We start from the raw sequence: 12511 nt of genomic DNA, 5'->3' as shown, positions 1-12511 counted from the left end.
ACCTTGGCTCTTTTATGACTTGTGGACTTCAACTCAGGAATTCTGGGAGTTGAAGTCCACGAGTCATAAAAGAGCCGAGGTTGCCTACCCCTGCCCTAACCCATGCTGCATCTACTGCACATACTCACTGACCTGCATAACACCCTCCCTGCAGTCCCACACACCTACTGACACGCATGTGACCCCCTAGCCCACACAGCACTGTCCCTACACTGCCACGCACCCCCACCCCCCCATTTCCTGCCCCAACCAGTGGCAGCCACTTACCTGCCTGCAGGTCTAGGACTTCCACATTCTCAAGAGTTGCAGAGCTGCTTAGATGAGATGGGAGGCCCTACAAACCAAATATACAGTAGTAATAACAATATTATTATGAGATTGAAGGATGCTGCAGAGATTGTAAATGTTAAGGAAAAAAAGTTTGTATTTTGATTTTTAACTTGCTTTTCATTGTTGATAACCTGTGGAGAATTGACCAGACTTGTTTGGATGGGGGGCCCTACAATTTGAATATAAACTTTTTCCCCCAAAAAATGTTTGCTACAGGCAGCAGTTGGTAAACGAGCTCTCCTTCTATATCAGGGGTCTTCAAACTTGGCCTTTTTCATGACTTGTGGACTGCAGCTCCCAGAATTCCTCAGCCAGCGTAACTCCCAGAATTCCTCAGTCAGGCACGCTGGCTGAGGAATTCTGGGAGTTGCAGTCCACAAGTCATAAAAGGGCCAAGTCTGAAGACCCCTGCTCTTTATCATCCTCTGATAGAAAATTCTGCCCAATAGTCACATATTCAGAGTCAAATATTTCAAACAAATCTATTAAATAAAAGTCTAGCGAACTGTTAGATTTGATAATGATAGAATAATTGATATAATAAATTTCGGGGGCCTCCACCACGCATCTTACCATGCAGGCTAGTGAAAACTGGAAGGGGCAAAGCCATCGCAAGAAGTTCCAGCTGCCTCATTCAAAAGCCACAATCGGATCCAAGTAATCAGGTACATGGAATAAAAGTCTGCGATCCCAAATCCAGGATTCCCCCCTCCCCCCCGAAAAAAGTGCAAAAGTGCCTCTCCTTCCTCCCCCTCCCCCACAAAACAAATGCAAAAGGGCACCTGTTCATCGGAGCAAAGGGTTCAGCTTCTGGGCTGCCATTCACGTGCAGGCGGGAAGCAAAACAAAAAGGGATCCCCCGCGGCTGCTCCAGTGGCTCCCCGATCCGAAGGGGACCCCTGCCTTCTTCCCTGGGAAATCCCGCGCCTGTCTGTCTGCCTGCCTGCCTTCCAAAGAGGCGGAGCTCAGGCTGCATTTGCACAGGTTGAGCTAGGGCAGGGGTAGGCAACCTTGGCTCTTTTATGACTCATGGACTTCAACTCCCAGAATTCCTGAGCCAGCTATGCTGGCTCAGGAATTCTGGGAGTTGAAGTCCATGAGTCATAAAAGAGCCAAGGTTGCCTACCCCTGAGCTAGGGGGTCTTCGAACTTGGCCCTTTTATGACTTGTGGACTTCAACTCCCAGAATTCCTTAGCCGGCGTGCCTGGCTGAGGAATTCTGGGAGTTGAAGTCCACAAGTCATAAAAGGGTCAAATTTGAATTTGAAGACCCCCTGGGTTAAGCGATGAAGTTTGATTTCTGGAAAAATCGTGGTAGGGTGCGGAGAAATCCATTGCTCGCTACCATCCGGTGTTCGGCGACGCCTGGCTGCTCAAGGCTCGTATGGGCCGTCCTAGGCAAGTTCTCCAAAGACTTGCCAAATTCGCTTTTGGGTGTAATGTTTACTACAGCATAAATCGTGTTGCTTTCTTGATAATATAAAGGAAGAGAAGTTGCTATAGGATTCCTCTGTGATGCCTCTTCCAAAGGGTTTCACGGTGGTCCTTCATCCCAATACTTAGCCAAGCTCCGGGGTTGGGGGGGAAAAGAATGGAGTGGAGGCGTAAAAGAATGAAAGTGTGTATTTCTCAGTCAGCAGTAATGGTAATTCTAGTTCCTGTACAATTCTTTTTCCTGTAGACTTAGTGCACCAAAACAACAAAATATCCTGGTTTGTAGGTGCCATGCTTCTTATTTGCTAAGATTTATTATTTGCTTATTGATTTAAGTGTAATGTAATTTTAACTTTTCCTACAACCCAGAACCATTGTTATGACAAGGGCTGCCTAATAATTTATTTATTTATTTATTTATTTAATAATATTTCTATACCGCCCTTCTCCCGAAGGACTCAGGGCGGTTCACAGGGCAAGAATAAAATATAATAATAATAATAATAATAATAATAATAATAATAATAATAATAAGAAGAAGAAGAAGAAGAAGAAGAAGAAGAAGAAGAAGAAGAAGTAGTAATAGTAGTAATGATGATGATGATGTAGTTGGAAGGGACCTTGGAGGTCATCTAGTTCAAACCCCTGCTCAGGCAGGAAACCTATACCATTTCAGACAAATGACTATGCAGTCTCTTCTTAAAAACTTCATTTTTGGAGCATTCACAGCTTTTGGAGGCAGGTTGTTCAACTGGTTAATTGTTCTGTCAGGAAATTTCTCCTTGGTTCTAGGTTGCTTCTCTCCTTGACTAGTTTCCATCCATTCTTGTCTTGCCTTCTGGTGCTTTGGAGAATAGCTTGACTCCCTCTTCTTTGTGGCCAACCCCTGAGATACTGGAAGATATGATTTATTTAAATATAAATTATCACCGAATAAAAGTATTTAAATTGCTATTGAAGATAGATAACATGTATATGCCTGCTGCCCGACATGCAGTGGCATTGGATGTATTTTAATCACAAGTTTAATTAATAAAATTAAAAGATATGAAATATGTAGGACCAAGATAAAATTGGGTGGATAAAGAATGGGTGTGGGCCTATGAGGGCACTTCCAGATAATTCCCCCTTTTGCCATTCAAATATTCCCTGCTTAGGTTTTACTAGGTTAGGATGCAGCTCCTCTCCCAAAACCTCTGCGGAGACCAAATATATTCTGGGAAGTGCCACATGGCACAAAGCAACATCCCTTACGGATATCGACTTGCTGATTTATTCAGTTCTACCCATCCCAGGTAAAAGCAACTACCAAGACCATTTCTAACTTGTCTGATAACCCAGAGTTTGAACAAAGAACTTCAATGCAAAACAAGCACTTCTTGAAAACATTTTAATGTGTCAATATATTTAAAAGCCGCCAATTCTTGTGCTTGTTTCTTGGTCATCTGCTGTTTCACTCCAATGCTAATATCATTTTCATAATCTCTGAGTCAGCAGGCTAGACCTGAACACCAACCTAGCCCTGTAGTATGTCCCTCCTGGATGAGAACCATAGGATCTTTTTTAATACACTGAGCATTTGTGTGCTTTTCTCTGGTACAGATCTGCTTGTCAGCCACCAAGTTTGATTTAGCATTCATATTGCTTCTCTTCTGTATGGTCCTCTTGTGTTTGATAAGGGCATCTCACCCAATGCCGCTTTTGCCAGTATTTATGTGGCTTTTCACCTGTGTGTATTCTCGGGGAGTGGTGTTGGTGGCTTGACTAGAATCCCTTTCCAAAAAAAAAAAAGGCTTTTCCACTTTCAGTGCATTCATATGGCTTTCCTCCTATATGGGACTTCTCATATTTAATCAGAGTGGATTTCATGTTGAAAACGTCGCTGCAGTTTGAACGTTTGTAGGGTTTCCCTGCTGTGTGGATCCTCTTGTTCTTCATGAGGCTTCTTTTCCAACCAAAACTTCCTGTAGTCTGAGGAAATAATAGATTTCTTTTGCTGAGGGAATGCTTCCCTCTGAATAACAAGGGTGTGTGTTGTTAATTTTCTAACAGTGTATTTACGTAGTTTATTCTTGCGCACGTGGAATATCTAGAACGATGATGGTTGCACACTGTCTCAGCCTCCTCTTAATTCCAACTTTTCCCCCCAAACTGAAAACTGGTTTCATTTAAGCTTTGATCACCTTCTTCAGGCAGGAAAGCTTCAATGGCTTTCCCCCCCCCCCTCAGTGTCTTTATGGTCCGGCTGGTTTTGCTGGCTTTCCTTTATGCCCAGACTGCAGAAAAACACCTGTTTTCCCGAAAATAAGACCCATAAAGGCTTATTTTTGGGCGATGTCTTATTTTTTCATGTAGAGGAGGCGGCGAGCGTGTGAGGGCCAACAGTGTCTGGCAGCAGACGCAGCCCACCGGCCCCTTGGCCAGCGCATTCTGGGGATGCAAAGCCCATGCAGCACAGGCGAGTGGGAGCACTGCTACTGCCAGGCCGGCCCTCTCCTTCCCACCATCTGCTTGCCTGCGGCTGCAACAGGGCAAGCGGCCGCACAGGTGCCGTCGCCACAAGGTGAGGCGAGGCAGGTGGCAAAGCTGCCCTATGCCCCCGCACTCCTCTGGGCCTGGGAACCAGGCCACCCCCGCCCCGCCACCTACCTCGTCTTGCCTCATGGTGGCAGCACCGGTAGCAGCAGCCTCCTCCAGCAGCAGCCCCTCAGCCCCCCACCAGACCGGGAAGTCCAGCCCAAGGAAGGAAAGCGAGCACACCAGGAGCTCAAGGGCCAGCCAAAGGGGGTTGGTGAGGCTCCTAAGGTGGATCAGGCCCTGGCGCCCACCCTGCTCCTGCCTCACTCCACCAGAGACCCCTGGACACCCCCTGGCTCTGCCAGGTGCCCCAGGGCCACAATGCCTAACACTAACCTTTCCCCCCCCCGGGCCACCACAATGCCTAAGCCTAACCCCCCCCCCCAAGGCCACCACAATGCTTAAGCCTAACCACCACCCCCAGGGCCACCACAATGCCTAACACTAACCCTTCCCCCCCAGGGCTTCCACAATGCCTAACCCTAACCCTCACCCCCAGAGCCACCACAATGCCTAAGCCTAACGCTTCCCGCCCCCCGGGCCACAATGCCTAACCCTAACCCTTCCCCCCCAAGGGCCACCACAATGCCTAAGCCTAACGCTTCCCGCCCCCCCGGGCCACAATGCCTAACCCTAACCACCCCCCAGGGCCACCACAATGCCTAACCCTAACCCTCCCCTCCAGGACCACAATGCCTAACCCTAACCCTTCCCCCCCAAGGCTACCACAATGCCTAAGCCTAACGCCCCCCAAGGCCACCACAATGCTTAAGCCTAACCCTCCCCCCAGGGCCACCACAATGCCTAACCCTAACCCTTCCCCCCCCAGGGCTACCACAATGCCTAACCCTAACCCTTCCCCCCCCAGGGCTACCACAATGCCTAACCCTAACCCTTCCCCCCCCCCGGCCACAATGCCTAACCCTAACCACCCCCCAGGGCCACCACAATGCCTAACCCTAACCCTCCCCTCCAGGACCACAATGCCTAACCCTAACCCTTCCCCCCCAGGGCTACCACAATGCCTAAGCCTAACCCTTCCCCCCCCAAGGCCACCACAATGCCTAAGCCTAACGCTTCCCCCCCGGGCCACAATGCCTAACCCTAACCACCCCCCCGGGCCACCATAATGCCTAACCCTAACCCTTCCCCCCCAGGGCCACCACAATGCCTAACCCTAACCCTTCCCCCCAGGGCTACCACAATCCCTAACCCTAACCCTTCCCCCCCCCCGGGGCCACCACAATGCCTAAGCCTAACGCTTCCCCTCCCCTGGGCCACAATGCCTAACCCTAACCACCCCCCAGGGCCACCACAATGCCTAACCCTACCCCCCCCCAGGGCCACCACAATGCCTAACCCTAACCCTTTCCCCTCCCAGGGCAACCACCATGCCTAACCCTATTCAGAAAAGTCGATGCCATCAACAAAGGGCTTGAACGAAAGTGCACGTTTAATGTTCAGCTTGAACAATGTTGTTGATCTTCTTAAGGGACAGTTTATATCGATGAAGGAAGTCATCCAGCCAGTGCTGTGATGCTTTGAATTCTGGGGATATTTCTAACTGTGGCGCCATTGCAAGGGCAAACGCTTGAATGTCAGCCCTGCGCACGACCAAAGCCTTTGCTCTCCTGTCAGCAATCCATTCACAGATGTTGCCTTCCAGTTCAGGAAAGAATGGCTGCCGACCTGATCCACACTTGCGCTTCTTGGCGTTTCCCTTGTCCACCTGTTGGCTGAGGTTCTCGTACTCTGCTCGCCATTTTCGGACCATTCGGACATCCAACATCTTCTCCTTGCAGAAAGCCGTTAGATTCTTGCCCCGAGAGTCCTCCACGATGGCTTTCTTGAACTCGACGGAATAACTCTTCCTTTTTGCACTCATCTTGTCTGGGGGTGAAAAGATTATTCCCTTTAAATCTACCATTAAATCAGGAGTGTCAAACTTGATTTCACTGAGGGTTAGGCATTGTGGCTGCCCTGAAGGGGGAAGGGTTAAGAGTTAGGGATTGTGGCTGCCGGGGGTGTGTGTTACAGTTAGGGTTAAGCATTGTGGTGCCCGTGTGTGTGTGTGTGTGCCCGTGTGTGTGTGTGTGTGTGTTAGGCAATGGGGTTGCCCTGGGGTGAGTTAGGGCTAGGGTGAAACATTGTGGTTGCCTGGGGGGCAGGCATTATGGTTGCCCTATGGGGGCCCGGACAGGACTGGGGCAGGCCCTGGGGCCTGTCCCATCTGAGGAGGCTCACCGACCCCCTCGGCCTGGCCCTTGAGCTCCTGCTGTGCTCGCTCTCTTTGCCTAGGCTGGACTTCCTGGTCTGGTGGGGGGCTTGCTCCTGCTGGGTGGGGCTGCCGCCACAAGGTAAGGCAGGTGATGGGGCAAGGGTGGCCTGGCTGCGGGCCCCCAAGGAGCACAGGTGCAGGGCACTTCAGACAGCTCCACCCCTCCCTGCCTCACCTCACTTTGTGGTGCTGGCACTGGCCTGCTGGACATGCCACACAGCTGCATGCCCCACTGCAACTGCAGGCAAGCAGACAGTGGGATGGAGAGGGACGGCCCAGTGGTAGCAGGCTCCCACTCACCTGCACTGCACGGGGTTGGCAGGCTCAGAGTGCGCCGGCCAAGGGGCAGCGGTCGGTGGCTGCTGCCGAATACCATCGGCCGCTGCGTGCTTGCCACCACCTGTGCGTGCGCCGACGGTGTCTCCAATTCATTGGTTTACATATGGTCCGAAGGCACCCACTTGGGTGCGGTATATACAAATACTTATTTATAATTTATATTATCATTTATTTTAAGCATTAATGTCAATATATTATTATTGTTGTTGTTGTTATTACATAATTCAATATGTCCGTTGTATGGCTGACGATCCTAACTGGGGGTGATTTTGGGGGTAGGACTTATATTACGATCGTCCTGAAAAATTATGCTAGGGCTTAGTTTCCAGTTGGGTCTTATTTTGGGGGAAAAACGGTAATCTTTTGACTCATATCAAACTCTTGCAAATGACTATTACTTCAGGCCTTCCCACCTGGAAGGTCTTCCCTTTATGTATCCGTCATATGTCCTACTCTGAGAGAAATAGAAAAGCATTTATATCTTATTGCCCGCAATAATTCCATTTCAAACAATTTCTGCTACAAATTCTAGTGTTGGCAAATCTCTTCAGATGTCTAGTCTTCCCCTTCCTGTTTGACTTAAGAAATCCCAAATTCAAGCATCCTCATTTAGTGGTTATCCAGCATCTACCTATAGGCTTCCTGTTTGAGAGGACATCATCATCAAGAAAATTCTCTTCTAGCACCCCAGAAATCTTTGCAATCGTTGACTGTCTGCAACCTTACCTAGTGAGTTGGCCTCCCCTTCATTCTCTTGCTTTTTCTCCTTGGAAGCTTCGCATTCAGAATGTCCCATGTTTGTTTCTCTAATTTGAGATGTGTTAGCATTATATCCTCCAGAATTTGGGGTGCCTGAAGAAAAAAAAAAGTCAATTCTGACGTCTGGATTCCCAAATCAAACCATATGAAGCGCTAGATGTTGAGACGCTAGAAAAAGTACAGGGAAGAGCAACAAAGATGGTTAGGGGACTGGAGGCTAAAACATATAAGGAACAGTTGCTGGAATTGGGTATGTGTAGTTTTATGAAGAGAAGGACTAAGGGTGTCATGATAGGAGTGTTCCAAGAGGATGGGACAAAATGGCAGCTGCAGTTTTTGTAACTTTGAAATGGGATGCTATGTAGCTTGTGCGTGTGATAATTTTGAACAGTAGCTAAATGGTCTGTCGTACCTCAAGGACTACCTTTATGCAGACATTTTTTTCCCCAGAAAGTTATGTTTTCACCATGTTGTAGGCTGGGATTTTGAGTGGGTGCTATCGAGTGTGGGTGGAATATAAATAGGAAAAAAAAGGGAAACTCGGTGTATGAAGTCCTCACTTTGTGATCACTCATTCAGCGACTACTCAAAGTTAGAATGGTACTAAACAAGGACTTGTAAACTTCCTCAGAGTTCCAAGTGTCCCCGCTATCATGTGAATAGGGAGCTGTGGTCATGTAATCGCCCTTTCCACCTGCCAACTTCCCATAACCAACATTAGTGTGGAAGCTTGCAAGAAAGCTCAAAAGCCTCTGCCCGAATTCTTCCCAACTTTTTTCTTCCAAGAAGCCCACTGGAGCAGGGGTAGGCAACCTTGGCTCTTTTATGACTCGTGGACTTCAACTCCCAGAATTCCTGAGCCAGCACAGCTGGCTCAGGAATTCTGGGAGTTGAAGAACACGAGTCATAAAAGAGCCAAGGTTGCCTATCCCCTGCACTAGAGTATAGGATCCTGGTTCTCATACTCCATAGTGCCTCCCTGTCAGCCTCCAGTCTGTAGCCCCCCCCTTCCTCCCTCGGCCGCCGGACCACCCACACTCCATAGCACCCACTCAAGATCCCAGCCTACAACATGATGCAAACATAACTTTATACTTAATCCTTGCGTTTATGACCTCTGCGTTTCTGTAAAGCAAAACACGCTGAAGTAGAATCATAAGCACGGTACCAAGTGCTTCATATCTACTTTGTTGTACAGTTCGATGAAGGTCTGTACAAATCTGTGATTGGGCACAAAGTTACTTTCGCATCACTACTGTAACTGCGGTTGCGAAATGAAGACTGCCTGCGCAAAATGAGAATTTACAATTACAGTACCTGTAAACATCAAATTGGACATACATCCTGGTTCATGGTTTTCTGAGTTTTCAGGAACGTCGGATCTGCTGGCATAGCTGGTTGATGGCTGAGGATTGTCCGTGTGTTTTATTCCTGTGGATGGGAAGGGCAAGAGGGAGGGAAGTTTGGTTTCTTTATCTTTTTTATTTTTTTCCTTTTTTATTCCTTCATATATTTTGTGGTAACATTTTAAGATTTCACACATTTCCAAATGTACTTTTCTAAAATGTTCGTTATCTGGATCCATACTCTCTAAGTCTGATAAAAAGTTTTCGACACCCGAGAAAATACCAGCCAATCCTTCCTCAGTGAATGTTTTCAGTTTAACTTCTACAACTTTTTCTTCTTCTTTTTCTGCTTCTTCTTCCTTAACCTTTTGTGCTTCCAATTCTTTTTTCAGTTCAATTAAATCTTTGTTGGAAAGCTCTCCCCCGGTGTAAGCTATCAAGTTTTTCACATCTCCAGCCTCAAACTCTAAATTAAGGGATTTTGTGAGCGTCAAAATTTTCTTATTTATTTCATCCAAATTTTGTTTGTGGTTAAATCCTTCAAAATTATTTGCAAAAGCAGCATAACGGTTTAAGCACTTTCCCCAAAACCCTTGCATGCTTTTCATACTAAAATCCTCCCATGCTGCTACGATGTTTTCAATACAGTCCAGGATATTATAGCTTTTCCAAAATTTGTGCAATATTGCTTTGCCATCTTCCACTGTGGCTAAGGCTTTGGCAAATACTGCATGCAAATAGTATGTCTTGAATACCAAGATTGCTCGCTGGCACATTGGCTGTAGGAGAGTGGTGATGCTTTGGGGTAGATAAACTACCTTTACATCAGAATGGAGACTGTCGAGATGCAAGGGATATCCAGGGGCTTTATCCAGAAGCAGGAGAATTTTAAAAGGAATCCCCTTTTGTCCACAATATTCCTTTACCTGAGGTATGAAACAATTCATAAACCAATCCTCAAGCAGGGTGTATGTCATCCAGGTCTCGCTATCAAATCGGTAATAAACAGGCAGTGCGTCCTTGTTCATTTTTTGAACCATACCGGCATGATCTGATCTCAAGATCACAAATGGCTTCAGCTTGAATCCAGCCACATTTCCGCCCAATACCAAAGTTACTCTATCCTTAAATGCTTTACAACCAGGCGTTGCTTGAGCCTCTTTGTGTATGTAGGTCTGCTCCGGTATTCGTTTCCAATATAACACAGTTTCGTCCACTCTGAATATCTGTTCGGCGAAATAGTTCCCTTCTGCTACAACATCCTCAAGTTCATCCAGAAAATGTTCGGCAGCTTCTTGGTCAGCCCACGAAGCTTCACCTGACGGTAATGAAATCTGGTAATGAAATCTCTGCTGAAATCGCATAAACCAGCCATGGCTGGCAGTGAAAGTTTCGCTACATTCCTTTCCTGCTCGTTCCTTCAGCGTTGTGAAAATGCTGCGTGCCTTAGTCTGAATGAGGGGAAAGCTCAGCGGCAGCCTCTTTTGTATCCGATCTTTGATCCAAAGTATAAGGAGTGCTTCCATTTCAGGGATGTGGCGTTTTTGCATTCTGGTTATATTTGTGCTCATTCCTACTGCTCCTTTCAATGCCTCTCTGACCCATTCCCTGTCCTTCACAGTAGCGGAGAGAGTGGAATGAGCCAGACCTTCTTCTTTCGCTATTTTATGTATCTTCTTCCCAGCTTCATACGCCTTGATGATCTTCATCTTCAAATTGAGATCCATGACTTTCCTACGTCTCTTGCTACTTGCTTCAGTCGAACTGGGGTTCTTTCTGTTGGAAGACATCTTGATATAGGACATAAATGCATGCAAACAAGTAAATAAGCGAGTAAAAAAAATAAGAGCAGATTACATGCAACACGAACTATAATACGAACACGTTACTGAAAGAGAAATGTGCAAAAGTCAAAAATCCGTTCATTCGTTTGTTGCATAATTTTTTTATTACTGTTGTATTTGCAAACGGTTATTAGGCAAGGTAGTTATTAAATGAGGAACAACTGCAACTCATGCTGGGCTATTTATTGCAGAAGTAGCAGATCGCTTCCTTGATTACAAACCCTTGGCTGGATTCTCAAACATAAGGCTAATCCTAATTTCATGGGCCACAATACTTGGTTAGCAACCATTTGCAAATGCAACAATAATGGGGGAAAAAATTATATCAAATGGATGCACTTAACAACCAAATTTCTGTGCCTGAAAATAACACATATTACAGTCAGTATAACTCTGGCTTTGCTACAAGAAAGAACTTTATCTGAATGGAACAAAAGCTAACAGAGATCTTTGCAGCCCCCCCCCTCTGTCACACACACATACACTCGTGACCATTTTGCTTCCAATTTAAAGAATAGATTGTGGTTGCTAAGCAAGGAAGAAGTGTATTGCTGTTTGCATAATTTACTAAGACCAGATATTTCAACCATATTATGGATGAATGATTTTCTTCATGCTAGTTTCAAGATAAAGGTGAAGATCCTGTAACATGTTTAGTCGCAAAGCATCCAGTCCCTGTATATCAATAATAATAGCAATGACTGTGGCAAGAGAAAGCAAAGGTAGTACCCATAGTAAAATGAAGAAGCTAACCCAGATTGTTGGGGGCAATAAGCTGACTTTGTAATAATGCCGCTTGGGGGGGGGGCAAAAGCCCTAATAAGCAGGCATATACATAGAATGAAGGCTATTGCTAAGCACATTGATTTGTGCTTTAGATTGTAAGCCGCCCTGAGTCTTCGGAGAAGGGCGGGATATAAATGGGATTTAAAAAAAATAATAATGCTCCAGGACTTTAGACTTTGCACAGACACCTTCCACATAACTCCCCAGACTTATCAATTGTCGATAAGAAAATTTTAAAAATCTGGATAATGGATACAGTGGTTCCAGGAGATAGCAGAATAGAAGAAAAAGAACTGGAGAAAATAGTAAAATACAAAGACCTACAAACAGAAATTGAACAACTGTGGCAAAAGAAAGCAAAGGTTGCACCAATAGTAATAGGTACGAAGCCTATTGGGTGCAAAGCCAAAAATGGAGCTTCATTTAAACACCATTGGCATTGACAAAATTACCATTGGTCAATTGCAAAAAACAGCTTTACTCAAAACAGCTTACAGCCTGCGACAATACCTTTAACACCATAAAACACTGACTTCTTGGGAGTTGGGAAGTCCTTGGGAAAGACTTGATAAGTGGATAAAAATGCCAAATCCAAACTAAGCATCTGGCTGACTATGCAATAAACCTTAATATATTGCATTTTTAAGCCGCCTGACTCTAGGGTGATGGTAATCTATAATTCCCAAGCTGGGATTAAGATAAAATAATCCTTGTCATTTTTTTTACTGTGGGCACAACGGCACACATCAAAAATGAAATTTAGTTGCCCGCTCTCAAAGTGAAACACATACATGACACACACCTAAAACTTACTATAT

The 12511-nt window shown here is 46.0% G+C and overlaps 1 protein-coding gene across 1 annotated transcript; it reads right to left on the bottom strand.

The window, feature by feature from the left end:
* Positions 1 to 5776: 5776 nt before the first annotated feature.
* Positions 5777 to 10853, bottom strand: LOC310633350 (tigger transposable element-derived protein 1-like; the record flags this gene model as incomplete). The annotated part of the gene is made up of 3 exons (XM_083351052.1): positions 5777 to 6231; positions 7685 to 7810; positions 9035 to 10853. 3 exons carry the CDS (start codon positions 10851 to 10853, stop codon positions 5795 to 5797), a joined length of 2382 nt encoding a protein of 793 aa, XP_083207178.1. The 3' UTR covers positions 5777 to 5794.
* Between the last annotated feature and the right edge of the window lie 1658 nt (positions 10854 to 12511).

The sequence above is a fragment of the Vipera ursinii genome (assembly GCF_947247035.1).
Source record: "Vipera ursinii genome assembly, chromosome: 2".
Taxonomy (NCBI): domain Eukaryota; kingdom Metazoa; phylum Chordata; class Lepidosauria; order Squamata; family Viperidae; genus Vipera; species Vipera ursinii.
Note: the sequence above shows the minus strand (reverse complement) of the source record. Positions and strands in the feature narration are given on the sequence as shown.